The sequence below is a fragment of the Crinia signifera genome, chromosome 3, assembly GCF_055691185.1.
Source record: "Crinia signifera chromosome 3, ASM5569118v1, whole genome shotgun sequence".
NCBI lineage: Eukaryota > Metazoa > Chordata > Amphibia > Anura > Myobatrachidae > Crinia > Crinia signifera.
This window is the reverse complement of record NC_139219.1, coordinates 44,166,895-44,181,651: the sequence shown is the minus strand read 5'-3', so window position 1 is coordinate 44,181,651 and position 14,757 is coordinate 44,166,895. Positions and strand designations below refer to the sequence as shown.

The 14,757-nt window shown below is 41.3% G+C and overlaps 1 protein-coding gene across 4 annotated transcripts in view; it reads right to left on the bottom strand.

Annotated features, from left to right (window-relative positions):
• Positions 1-9,720: 9,720 nt before the first annotated feature.
• PPM1B (protein phosphatase, Mg2+/Mn2+ dependent 1B) overlaps positions 9,721-14,757 on the bottom strand; it is a 60,554-nt gene continuing 55,517 nt past the window's right edge. For 3 of the 4 annotated variants that reach the window (XM_083175713.1, XM_083175711.1, XM_083175712.1), the window contains exon 6: positions 12,405-13,820. In XM_083175713.1, coding sequence (XP_083031839.1) covers positions 13,596-13,820 — 225 coding nt within the window. In that variant the 3' untranslated portion in view covers positions 12,405-13,595. Of the gene's footprint in view, positions 11,494-12,404; positions 13,821-14,757 lie in introns of those variants that run through there. The other variant, XM_083175714.1, reaches the window with a different exon arrangement.

The window sequence follows — 14,757 nt, the reverse complement described above, 5'->3', positions numbered from 1 at the left end:
CCTAGTCTCCCACGACGCAGGACTGCTGTTAAGTCCAAACAGCAGCCCCAAAATAATAAAGAAATTAAACAGAAGATAAAACTCTCTGGAGCTCTTCCTGATGCGTGCTCCTCCTGAGGCACATTTCTCAAACTGGCTAGAGGGAGGGGAGCAGAGGGGAGGAGCCAGTACACCCAGTATAAAGTTTTATATGTGCCTGTCTCCTTCGGATATGCTCTTTTCCCCATCGTTAAGAACGACTTCCCTGTATCCCATAAGAATGATAGAGAAAAACTAAATGTACTTCCAAATGATTTATATAAGTAAAGGAGAGGGGAAAGAAAGGAGAATCCCTGTACCATAAATTGATGTGAGGGACAGCTTGTTTACATGGGGTACATACCTCGGTACTTGTGTAGTTTCACGGCGCCAGCATGGCGTCGTGCGTCTGAGTCCCCTTGAGGGACTAGCTTCGCTCGCCCACGATGTGGGCTCGGTGGCTCCCTATGCTATCTAAGATCAACTCCATGCCAACATGGATAGTGGGGGTATGAACTATCCATGTTGGCAAGGAGTTAAGTTAGTTTATTTTAGATAGTTTGTGGCGAGCATAGAACCCAGAAGTAGCACGGCGCCATGAAACTAGACAAGTACCCATACCTCTTACATAAAAGTGATGTGAAAAAGGTTCATAAAAGGTATCTTTGGAACCAGGATCTGTGAAGGAGAGTTGTAAATAATATGATGGCGTACCTAACTCACCACATACTGTAGATTAAGGTCCTTAATATGGTTGACTCACAAGGCTGCCTTGTTTTAAGTTTGTGTTGAGATGTTGTTGAAATCTTATTGAAGTATATATTTCGGGCTACACTGTGCTACTGGAGGTTTCTGTCTATATATTTTCCACTGTTCTTCTATCATTGATACACACTAGCTCATATTCCATCCATACATCTGCCATTCAAATCAAATGGCTGATATACTGGGCCAGTGTCTTCCCAGCATTAGACCTTAATTTTATTGCTCTGAAGATGTGAATCAATTCTCTAGATCAGTGGTTCCAAAACTTTTTGAATCACAGCACCCTACAGTATCAGAATATTTTTAACGGCACCCCTACGCCAAAAGTTTTATTACTGAGAATTTCAGAAAAAAATATCAAACTAAATAAGTTGTGACTAAATCTTATCCATTGGTCCAGTAATGTCGTGAGGAACATGATTCACTTATGTTTACCAACATATTTTATAATTGGAAGCCACAAGCACTGTTTTTGCCTATTTCATAAATAATTTGAATTGGTTCTGGACCACCAACCACCAAGCCTAGCCGCATAGTTTGTGAACCACTGCTCTAGAGTGTAAGGCTGGTTTCACACACTCCGGCTGCTGCCGGACGGTGAAATCCCGCACGGCCAGGGAGCCGTGCCGCACACATTAGTTGTGAATGGACACTATTGTGTCCATTCACACGGGACGGCCACGGCCCGGCCGCACGGCTGCAGCCGGATCCCACCACTGGAAGGGACGGCTGCCGGGCTGTGGCCATCACTTCCATGATAAACTAATGTGTGCGGCACGGCTCCCTGGCCGTGCGGGATTTCACCATCCGGCAGGAGCCGGAGTGTGTGAAACCAGCCTAAGCAAGCAGGACCTTCCTATACTTATTTATTAAGGTTTTGTTCTATCACAGTTTCCATTTGTTTAACACAACAAAAAAATGATGCACTATAAAAGAATCAAAAGAATTCACAATAGAATCAATAGAGGGAAAAATAAATGAGGTACGTTTGCAGGCTGATAGTACAAAATAGAAGAGATTTCTGATCATTTTAAAGCTTAAAAAAGTTTGTTGCCCGAACTGTTAAATACAATGTACTAGCAGTCCTCAGAAGTGGGAACTTGCTCTCTTAAAAAAGGACTCTGCAGTGCCGCATGTAATTTAGACAAGCTCTGCTCTCTTGGGTACTGATAGAAGTTAAATGCGTGTGTCGGTTTATCCATGGCAGGCATATACAGTATATAAAAAAGTAATATACACAAAGTATATCGGGCGCAACAATATTAGGTTATTATTGATATTAAAAAAAAACACAGCTACAATTATATAGTTATGCTGCTCGCTGATTAAATAAATTCAACCAGAAAATAAAAAAACAATAGAGAGCGCACTGTGTTGATCTATCAAATTTAATGTATATAAAAAAAAAAACAATCAATTAATAATACACATAACCATACACATAAGATAAAATTAATAAAATCAATAATTGATATCCAGCATTATAAGGATGGGATTCCAATCAATATTAAAGCTTTTATATTTGGTTTATTGACATAGTCCCATCACCTGAGATTAATTAGCTCTGTTCATAGGTCTGCAAATTTAGACTTTATGCGGCTCAGCTCCTATTGCAGTACGAGAGTTCATGTGCCTTTTGAATTGGGTATCAAGTTCCGTTTTTTGTATAATTACCAGTGTCCGCTTTTTGGTGGAGTGACGTCTGAGAGGGATGATGTTGGTGACAGGGGATTTCTTCGTCCGCTACCACCGGCGGGGCTCTGTTGTACTGAGCGCCTCCGTCGGGAGCAGACACTCAATCTCCCGTCTCCCGCTGACCTCTGGATGTTTGAAGAGAGGAGCAACATCTCACTCACTTGCCTGATGTTTAGATGCTTTAGAGTTCGCCGCGGGTCACTCACAGCGTGCGACCAGACATGCAGTGGTCCTGGAAACAGTTTGAAGGTATGAAGATTTGAAAGTGGAACTGAGTCGGGGGGGGGGGGGGGGGGGGGGCTTGTAGCAGAGCAATGCTGGAAGCAGGATAACAAGCTTGACGTGTTTCTCCGCCCTAAACAACAACGGTTTCCTCTGAAACATACTTTAAATTTGATAGATCAACACAGTGCGCTCTCTTTTTGGTTTTTGATATACAGTATATGCCTTTATTACCAACAGAGCACCAACTTTAGAATGCACTTTGATACATTCTCTATTTATGTTGCACTTCAAAATGTTGTCCTTCCTTTGTAATATTTTGTGAAGAGGTCAGACCCCCATTTTAAGGAGAGGTATCACCTGCTTTTTTAAAATGTTTTTCTTTAAAAGACTACCTATTGTGTCCCTATTTTTTTTTTTTTATACTCTATATACTTACAAGTCAGTTTTGCTAATTAACATACTAATCACTGAAGATGCTTTTTAAGTTATACTCACACTACGGTGCTCTGGCCCTTGGGCTCTTCCCTGAAAACGCCATTAGGTATTCTATCCATACTACTACTACAAAAATTTCTCTGCCTCTGACAATCCTTTTGGCTCCTTCCTCAGTTTCGGCTGTCTAACGTGCAAGGTGGCTGGATCGATATGTACAGTGTTTACAAAATCCAAAATATTACCAATTAATCTAGCTAAAAGATGGATCCCACAGGACAAAATCCATTAACCCTTCGAGTGCCAACATCTGAGAGATGCGCAAAATATCTGCTAAAAATGCCATTTGTTATATAGATTCAAATAAAAAAATTTGCGTAAAAAAAAAAATTGTTTCCTATATAAAAAGGTAAATATTACAGGTCATTATGAGGATCATCAAAAATCTTTGCTAGCCAATTTTCACACCTAATGTTGACCAATTCCCTTGGCACTCAAAGGGTTAAGTAAATGTACTTTTTTTATAACGTATAAATATTACAAAAAAAAAAAAAAGTCAGACTATAATGTAGTATATAGAGAACATATTAAGTTGGAAATGCAGCAGTGTCAGGATATCTTTAACCGTAGACAATGTATAGTGTAGAGAAAATTAACAAAGCAATAAGAACCATGTACGATTCTGAAGTGAGGCAGAAATCACATTTTTTACTTACGTTAAATCCCTTTCAAAAACTCCATGGTGATATTTAGGTATGAGTAGAGAGAGAAGCTTTGACACATTACAAACTGTGTTGCTAAACACGCTCCTCTAGCAGCAACAGTAACCACTTCTGCACTGAAATAGCATGCTAGCTATAAGGAGTATATGATATGAGTGTAGTTTACAATTAATGAGTATATATATGTATTGCGCCTATACTTCCATAGGTTGTGTTCGTATTATTTAAGTGCACATTTATCAAAGTGTGATAAAATTGAAGCATAACTACAGCATTTCACTAAAGGAAAATAGGACAAGATCAATGGTCAGAAAAACTGAAGGACTGCATTCAAATAATAATCTTAACTTTATTTATTCTTCACAACAAATCTCCTGGTTGTAGAACTTGGGCACGCAAACACTGAACTCCATGTGTAACTTTTGACCACATTCAATTGCTTGTAGTTGTACTTTCATATTTTCAAACATCTGATTGCACAGCTGTACCTGTGTATTTTTGCCTTTTTACTCTTGTTTTTGCACAGTCACAGCTTCTCACTTCTAACAGTCAAGCTTAAAAATCAATTTGTCCAGATTATCTACATTTATTTCGCAACTGCCATTAAGCACACACATTTTAATACACTATACCAGAGGTTCCCAATCTTTTTTGATTCACGGCACCCTAGAGAATCTGAATTGTTTTCACGGCACCCCTAGGTCCCAAAAAAATGAATTAGATTGGGTTTATATGCGATTGTTAGCGTCAGTTATGTGGTAAAGGGCAGGATTTGCTTCTGTTTGTACACATTCTATGACTGGCAGCCACCAGCACTGGTTTTGCTCATAAATAATTAACCATTAATAATTTGAGTTGGTCCTGGACCATCAAGGCGCGGCACCCCTGCAAGTGTCCCGAGGCACCCCAGGGAACCACTGCACTATACTGTACTTTGACCTACATTTCTGCAAATCTTATATTTCTATCATACAGCCACCACTTCTGTGTTTAGTTCTCATCCCCCTACTTACCCATCCACACTATGTCCAAGATCTCTTCACCCGTCCCCCAATCACTCAGTAACTACCTAATCGCATATTACCCCATTTGCCTCCCTACCCATCTCCACTAATCTCCTTCAACTCTCTCCCACCCACCAGTCTGCTGCCCTTTGCCTCCTGTTAACCCACTTTTATTCACCTCTCCCCCACAATGGACCTACTATGACATCACTCAGTCCTGCTCCCTTCTCTCCCTGTCCTCATCACACTGATCTCCCTCCCTGACATCCTCTTTCAATTTACCTTTCTAGCACAGGAGTCCACACTAACATCCTCTTTATCCCTGCTCACAAAAATAATCTCATCTTAATGCTACAGCAACCCTGATATTCTCATATTACATCTTGGGCACCTTCTTTCCTACATTCAATTTCCTAGAGAGCAGTCAGAATCCCAGTTGCAGTACAGATACACTGAGTGTGGTATAAGGTCCCGACATTCAGAATCCCGACTGGCCGGACTCGGACAGCGGGGCAAGCGCAATAAAGCCCCTTGGGGGCTCGCCACGCTGCAGGCATGGTGGCTCGCTACCTATTCTATTCTCCCTCTATAGGGGGTCGTGGACCCCCACGAGGGAGAATAGCCGGTGGCCAACAGACCCCAGGTGTCGGGGTAATGACTGTCGGGAAACTGTCCGGCACCCGATACACTCAAAGTACTCAATCCACTACCTCAGAGGTGTCTAGGTCCCTAACTGTGAAGGCCGCCACAAAGCGTGCAACAGCAACATTTTAAACCACCTACAATTGCTACACAAATGCTCAATTTTTGCTCCATGAAATATGACAGAAAAACATTCTCATGGAGAATTCTGCATTCCTCTGTAAGGCACTTGAAAATACAAAATGGGAATAAAGAGTGGTAGGGAGTTTCAGCACCAGATTATTCTCTCCACTTACGCAAGGTTCCAGGGCCATTTAAGATTAAACCGATCAAAGATTCATTACGAGAAGTTGTATCAGTGCAAACTGGTGCAAGTGCTGTGTGTGTATAATAATGATTTTCAACCTTTTAACTCATGACACACCTAACAAGATTTAAACCCTTTAAGTGCCAAGTGAATTTGTAAAAATAGGTGTGAAAATTTTCAAGCAAAACTATTTATCATGACCTGTGTGTTTACCTTACATAGGGAATATCTTTTTATACACACTATTTCTATTTGAATTGAGGAATGCTCGCATTTTTAGTGACCATTTTGCATATCTCACAGATGTTGGTATTTAAAGGGTTAAAATTGCCAAGGAACACCATCAGACCCCAGCAGGGTAAATATTAGGAAAAACAAAAACCCATTAGCCCCATATGATAAAACACACTGGTCCCCAGTTAGTAAATTTCCCCCAATGTATTTTATTATTAAGATGTGAATGCTACTTCACATGTGATGTTGCTATAGGCAACCAATCAATCTACTTCTTTATTTAGCACCCTCTAGAACAGGGATAAGGAACCTTCGGCCCTCCAGATGTTGTTGAACTACACATCCCAGCATGCCCTGCTACAGTTTTGCTATTTGGCCATGCAAAAGCTGTTGCAAAGCATGCTGGGATGTGTAGTTTAACAACATCTGGAGGGCCGAAGGTTCCCCATCCCTGCTCTAGAAGATAGTAGACAGGATCTGATTGGTTGTCCATAGAAACATCTTAGTAAATTTCCCCATTGACTCTCACTTAAAAACAAGAGACCAGTGAATAACAGATGGATTGATGGTGGTGGCTGTAAACTGGTGTGGACATCTCTAGATCTGGTGACATACTCAGCGCAAAGCGCACTAGTATGCCATGGCACGGTGGTTGAAAAATGCTGGTGTACACACTCTACAGCAGGGCTGGCCAACGAGCAATGAGCCCAAAAAAGTGTTATGGTAAGACAATAGCCGATACCATGCTAAAATAGCCATGGCCCACCTATCACAAGGCCACACCCAATTTTAAATGGGTGGTGGCGGCCTAGCTATAAGCAGCACATTTATGCTTTTTATCATCTTTATTTTAAACCAGCAGCCCATTTAATGTATGTAGAACACCTTGTGACATTTAATCTTAGCGACCCATTTAAGCACCACAAAATACCAAAAGGAGGAATTACTATGATTAATTTTTGCAGCACTCAATTGCAGCCTACGCCTACAGCTAACTCAGTCCCCAATACTAGTGATTAAACAACTTCCAAGCCTAGGGAAGACTCTGCTTCAATAGGGTGCTTCATAAAAAACACCACTGAGTAGCAGAAATAAAGATGGCCACTAAAATGGTGCTCCTTGGCATTTATAATTGCATACAAGGAAGGCTGTGTTTGCCAAGGCGGTAAAGCCAAACTCAGCCTGTCTCAGAAGGCAACACAGCAGTGGGCAGACAGCTTCTGTTAACAGTCCACAGTGACTGTGTGCCAGCTTCCACACCCGCGACAATGCCGCTTGCTTCCTCTGGCTGTGCCACAGGTGTGGGAGTCTCATGTCAATGAAAAGAGCTACAGGTTAGCCACCCCTGCTCTACAGCATCAGCCCTAATGTCTCCGTAAATATGTAAACAATGGGGCAGATGTATTAAGCCTGGAGAAGAGATAAGATGGAGATAAAGCACCACCCAATGAACAGTGTTTGAAATTGACAGTTGGGAGTTGATTGGCTGGTGTTTTATCTCCTTTCACTTTATCTCCAGTTTCTCTCTTCTCCAGGCTTAATACATCTTCCCCAAAAATAGCAACTTTGTGAGAGGGGGAGGAAATACTATTTTAATACATAAAAAGGTGTCCTTCCTGATAATGGTCAACATGCATGGTAGCTATTATTCACACCCGCTCACATAGTCACATGCAATCTCTATGGATTGCAGGTGAATCACTTTGCCTAGGCCCTTTAACATGCATGCTAATGGCAACAAACCAATTGCTAGGAGGCGGGACATATCTGTATGTATTGCCAGCTGCTGGCTTATCATACAATCACAATGATTATGTAGAGGTCTAGAATTGTATCTCCATTTGCCCGGTTGATTATTTCCCACAGCACCAAATGTAGTTTACCTTTTAAGACATAAATCACATCTTGGTGAACAGCCCATGTCTGATGTCCAGTTTTAGCCTGCAGCAACCAGTAGTTCGTACATCTACTGCTTCTTCCTCTGCACTACTTAAATGGTCAGCTGGTTACTGTAATTTTCCATACACTGTCCCAACCTGTTTGATACATCGGAAACAGGGCACACATGGAACTCGGGCCTTGATTGGTGTCAGGGTAACTGCTGCAAAGATCTTGTCAGAAGAACTATAAAAAAGGGGTCAAAATAATCATCCACTACACGATATTGTCAACGTTTTCAGGTTTTATTTTCTTGTCAGCATTGTGTCCATTCACACGGGACGGCCACGACCCGGCCACACGGCTGCAGCCAGATCCCGCCACTGGAAGGGACGGCTGCCGGGCTGTGGCCATCCCCTCCACGATAAACTACTGTGTGCGGCACGGCTCTCTGGCCAAGCGGGATTTCACCGTCCGGCAGGAGCGTGTGAAACCGGCCTTACACCTCCCAACATCTTACATCTCCAAACATCTATCAATTTACAGCAGAGCATCTCCAGTCATAAGATGTAAATGAATATTGTGGCACAGTACACATTGTGTCCCACATATCACCCTCAGTACACACCATCCCTATATTACCTTCAGTACATTCAGAACCCTTGTACTGCTCCCTCAGTTCACACAGCCCCACCCCTCCACCCATATTAGTCCCAGTACATTCAACTTCCCCCTAATATTTACCCACAGTACACATATAGCCCCATATTAAATCGCCAAAATAAATGACCACAAGAATACTGCCTTTATTCTTTGCTGAGCGCAGAAAGCCAGAAATGTGTGGTGCAGAAAGGCAGTGCCCCTAGATCAATGTCAGACAGCCCAGATGTGTAGTGCCCTGAACTGGCATTTGTCATTTGACCGCACACTGACAACTTGGTGGAGCACTTCTGCTAAACTGTGTGTTAAAAGAAGCCACCCATCGGAGAGCAGGAGGAAGGACCATGCGATATGGCCATAGAGGCTGCACTGTGCGGCCTAGTCAGAAAACCGCTCCTGATCACACATTCACAGCTCAGAGCTTTGCCCGACAGCGGCTGCTGAGAAGAGTTACGGGGCAGCCCAACCTGCTTTTGAACTTCTACCACCTGGCCATGGGTGGGACCACCTGGCACATACCACCAGCATGTGCTACCCTGGGCAATGCATATATATGCCACTGCCTTGTAGTTAGTTTAAATGAGGGTAAAGATAATGAAAAATGGATGTGAGAAACGTGTAAATGAGGGAAAGGTTAGCAGTATACTACTCAAAAGAGAAGTACTTTGATCATTATTAATATTATCGTATTCACACCACAGAAGTGTCACATTGCATGTCCTTCCCTGCGATTGTGATGCAAAACATTCTCAATTATTGGAATTTACACATTTCTCCTGGCATAGTGCATGGCTTTTAATGTGATTAGTTTACTTCAGAGAAGTGAACTGTGCTCAAGGAACACATCAAATACCCAAATTCCATGATTTTATCACATCACCTATGTGCAAAAAAGCAACTAAATTTTAAATACGGAGTATGAACATCACTGCCATAAATAACAGCACCTCTCACCACAAGACTGAATAAAGCCAAAAGTAATGCTCAATCTTTGCGAGATTGCAGCCTTTGAACTCTAGCCGCTAGATGGCATTCATGGCTACACTTGATTATTAATGCCTTAAAATACAGGTATAACCACCAATACCCACTTACAGTGGAGGGGGAGGAAAGAAAATAAATAAACAGACAAACCAAACATTTTTAGCAATCCTTTATTGAGGGTAACAAGTTGGTTATGTTCACTGTATTGTATGAAACATCACAATATCATACTGGGAAGTATCAGTACAGGTTTGAATCAGAGCAGATACTTTGATCAAGCCATTCGGTGTTCTTTCCCAAGAGGAAAGGAGAGAAAACCCAAGTAGCCCGGCCAATGGACAAGTAGAGGTTTGCATGATCATGGATAACACTTTAAATTTACAAACCTAAAATCTAATGAATAAATAAAATATGGTAGCAATAATTCTTAGACAATAAAACACACAAGACAAAATAAAAAATTAGATTGGAAATTAACCATGGAATTGGGATAGGTGATCTATGTACCAGTATGTAAGTATGCTTTTAGATTCAGTAAGGAAAACAGTTACAGGAAAAAATAAAATTTTAGAGAAATTGTATTAAAAAAAAAAAAAAAAATTATGACCGCCATCAATTCAAAAACTACACAAAAATGTGACAAACATTCTTGCGGAAACAGATTAAAACAGCAGAATTTTTTACAAGGCATCCACAGCATGTAAATCAATTTATACATTCCTTGTTGCCCCTCCAAATAGCTTTATAGATAAATACTTTCTTGCTCCATTTTAGCATAACAGTATTTGACATGCACAACTTTAAAAAAATAACAAAAATTATAAATCAAGGTTATTGCAAAAATAGAATTAGACAATCTTCAAGTACCTCACGACAGCCACTCTTGTACCATGCCCATTGCTTATAAAATAAAAAAGGTCACAGAACCCATGAAAATATCTCTGTATTATTTGCTAAGTTTTAAAATAGATTATTTAGTAGTATATATATATAGTCATTTTCAAATTGGTAAGTTGAGTTCTGAAAATAATGCAAAAATAATTAAAACATTACAGAATGCTACCATTTTACACAAATCGGAAAACTAGAAAAACACTTGAACAAAATCACAATTTACATTATAAAAAAGGAGGCTAAAGTTTGAAGGGATTTGAAAAAGAAAAAAAAAGTCTGCAGCAGTTCTCTAGATTGGAAAAAACCTATACTAAAAAAAAAAAAAAATAATTGGAAGTATGGCGAGTTTATGCTTACTTTAAGGGATACACTAGAAGTAGGCAGCTTGTGGAACTCCAGTTGCTGGGTTGAGACTGCACGCTGGACAATTAAATATAACTTTATGTTAGGAAACTGGAGAAATAGAACGAATATCCCTTAATATAACCATGAAACCAGTGAAACAACCAAAGCCTTCCAAATATGGAGGAAAAAACAACAAAAAAAAACATACAAGTAATGTCTCATACAATTAAGTGTTTTTACATGCGTGTGGAAAGAGTTTAGTTCAGAAGTGCTGTACCATTGCAAGTACAACTGCATGCACCCCGATGCATCTAATAAACTGCATGAGGCATCAAATTTCTTCCTAAGCTCTGTAGCACCAAAGGGTGCCTGCAAGACAATGTGCTGCAAGGCCCTCCAGTTTAAGTGTTAAAAGAGTAATGTTGCTGTACGTGACCAGAAATCCTGAGGCTGGCAAAAATACTGCTAAGTGTGACAATGTTATAAAACAAACCAATAAATGGTGCAAAATACTAATCATTTCTTGTTTTGCCCATTTTTTTTGTACATAGCTGATGCTCCACCAGAATCTCTTCCTTAGTTTGAAGAGATCCGTGATTTAAGTTTTTTTTCCCCATTTTTATTCCAGACCAAAAACTTATTTAGGAGTTTTGATAGGCTACCATGGGTCTTCTAGATCACCAGCACCCTACAGGAAAGAAAAACAAAACAACAACAGAAGCGTGACTACATATACTATGGTTTGCACTGACCCTAGAGCTTGGCAAAAAAAATTTATCCTAAAAGACTTCATATGCAAGCATTTCTAGCATAATTGTAGAATACCTGTGGGTTATGGCTTTGGTACTTGTATTCTATCACGGCTTCCACGATGGGCATCGTACAGGGAAAAATCGCATGCGATCGCATGTGATGTAATGCGATTTTTCTCAAAAATCATGGACATGTGTTAAAATTATGTAAAATGCACCCCAAGTGTTATTTTTTACACTGTACCACCCCCACTATCAATGACAACCCGAAGCGTGGCGAGCGCAGCGTGCCCACGAGGGGCGGCGGTACACGTCCTACGACCTTTTCATACCCCCACTATCCACGTCGGCGTGGAGTTGAGAATAGAAAGTGTGGCGAGCGCAGCGAGACACCGAGCCCCGCGAGGGGACGCGGATACCTGTGAAGCCCGCGAGGGGACACGGATACCTGTGAAGGTATCCGCTGCGCTCGCCACACTTTCTATTCTCAACGCCACGCCGACGTGGATAGTGGGGGTATGAAAAGGTCGTAGGACGCATACCGCTGCGCTCGCCACGCTTCAGGTTGGCTTTCATAGTGGGGGTGGTACAGTGTGAAAAATTACATTTGGGGTGCATTTCACATGTTTACTACTAATTTAAAGGCATTTGGATGCAGTTGTGAACAAAAACACATGCCATCGCATCACTTTTCCTCACAAATGCATTAAAACCCGGTAAAATCGCATCGCATGCCATTACATATGGCATGCGATGGGAGCCGTGATAGTATACAAGTACCATGGCTTTGTATATTTACTGATGAACTATACATTATATTTGGAACCAACATTAAAGAAGCCATTGCTTGACTTTTAAACACTGAAGAATTTATTTAGACAATTGTTACACTGCAGTTAGCACTTATTACAAAACACCGGTTACAGAGGAAGAAGTACAAGATCTTCAATACATGATATGCCAACAGACACGGCTGCACGCATACTGGAAATATACAGTGGCACCGACTCATTCGCACTTCTATGGTGTGAGCACATTTTGACACTACACCCCTCCCCCACCCCCTTGATTTTTTAAAGACCACCTTTATTAGTACTGACTGCACAAATACCTTCAGCTAAATTTTACTAGGCATGCCATTAGAAAGAGCATGTGGACTAATAACAGAGCATGGGTCTTCAAACTGTGGCCCTCCAGATGTTGTGAAACTATAAATCCCAGCATGCCTTGCCACAGTTTTGCTATAAGGGAGTGTTAAAACTGTGGCAAGGCATGCTGGGATTTGTAGTTTAACAACATCTGGAGGGCCACAGTTTGAAGACCCATGGCATAGACCCTAACGAATCTGAAGGGATTGCATTGGTAATGGAAAAAAAAAAAAAAGGCTTTTATTTTATTAGAAAGACCTACTTCAATCCTAAAATATGTTACAGCCGCTTTAAACTCAGAACCTTCACTGTAAAGTCTTCCAATCTGCTTATGGCAGACCAGCACAGAAGAACTTAGCTCAACCTACAGTATCTAGTAGAGGTTTGGATCTCAAACTACCTTTCTGCACCCAGTCACCAACAGTAAAGAAGAAGTACCTGATAACCTAAATCTTATCCTCTTTTGAACATATCCGTTCTAAGGGCATCTGGGAGTTTTTGTGTCTGGAAACTCAAGTGCAAATATTAAACTCACTCTGGGATCACAAGACGGCTTTCCCTATTTCAGTTTACACAGAACAAGCAAAACGCTTGGGAAAAAGGTCCTCTTCTACAGGGCACTGTAACATGATAAAGAAATCTGCTAAATGGAGGCACCAATTAAAAGCACACCTCCTGGAAAATGTTATATATTTGATACATTAAATGGCATTAAAGAAAGCCAAAAAATAAGTGATAAAACTATTTGAGTATGGTGGTGTTACTGTATGGTTTACATGTAAATCCCTAGATGTCAGACACCACTTCAGCATACTCACACAAACACAGTAGCTAAGAGGCTAGAAACACAAAAAAGTAATGAGGACCCATGCAATTTGCATTTCTGAAAGTTATTCCACTGGACTGTGGTTGTCAGTAATTGCTTCACTTGCCGCAGGAGCAGAAGATTCAGTAGATCCAGAAGTTGATTCTTCACCCTGCATATTAACTAGCCTGTAACTACACAGCATCTCCTCCAAGAGTTGACGGTAATTTCCCCTATGATTAATTCTCAGCTCCCTGAGTGCTTCCACCAACTTCCCATGCGTGGCATTTTCCTCTGTTCCGGTGGGGTCCTTATTTAAGATTCAAGACCCCAATGTCAGTAGGTAAAAGGAAAACAAGTCTACACATTCCAAACATAATTCTGATCCTAAATCTAGATTACATTTTTATTCCATCAACGAGGAAAGGTCTGCCGCAATCTGATCTGTAGCAAAAAGAACATTCACATAATCCAAAGGGCCATTGTTACAGATCCAGCCAGGTACATTTATAGAAGTCTTTGGCATAACAGGTTTACCTTTTCTTTTGTACAATTACGCATCTCCTGACTCATTCCCCAAAAGGCTATTGTACGAATTTAGTTATAAAGGTGGTGTGCAAGAAAAAAAATAAAAATAGTTACATACTGTACACACAATGAAATTTCAGAGTGTATTGTGTGCGGGGCTGTATTAGGCGCGGGGAGAATTAACCCCTTCAGTGGTGTTTTTTTTTTTTATTTTATTTTTTTAAAAAGGAGCCCTCCCCACTGGGGGAGTTTTTTATGGGGATCGCTCCCAAAAAAAAAAAAACACCACACTCTCCCTGGTTACGGGCAGTGCCACTAAACTGTAAATCAGCCGCTGCCCGTCCCTGCTCCCCGCCGCCCCGTCCCTGCAGCCGGCTGGTCATAAGCCGGCACCGGACCTGTCAATAGAAAAGCCGGAAGGGGAGGCACAGCGTAGGAGAGCGATTGAACTCAACAGCGCTGTCCGGCTTTAAAACAGAGGCAATCCCGAGAATTTTCCGGGCTTACCAGACTGGGCACTGGGGCAGAGCCCGGAAAATTCTCGGGATTGCCACTGAAGGGGTAAATGGGCGCTGATCAACCAATATGCACCTGGTTTAGCCTTGTACAGCAAATTAGTCTAAGTTCTTCTCTAGAGCACATTTCAGCTCAACACCTCAGCAGGAGTTTGAGTGCCCACAGTACTTGTGCCCAGTCAGCCTAACTGTATCAAAATTAGT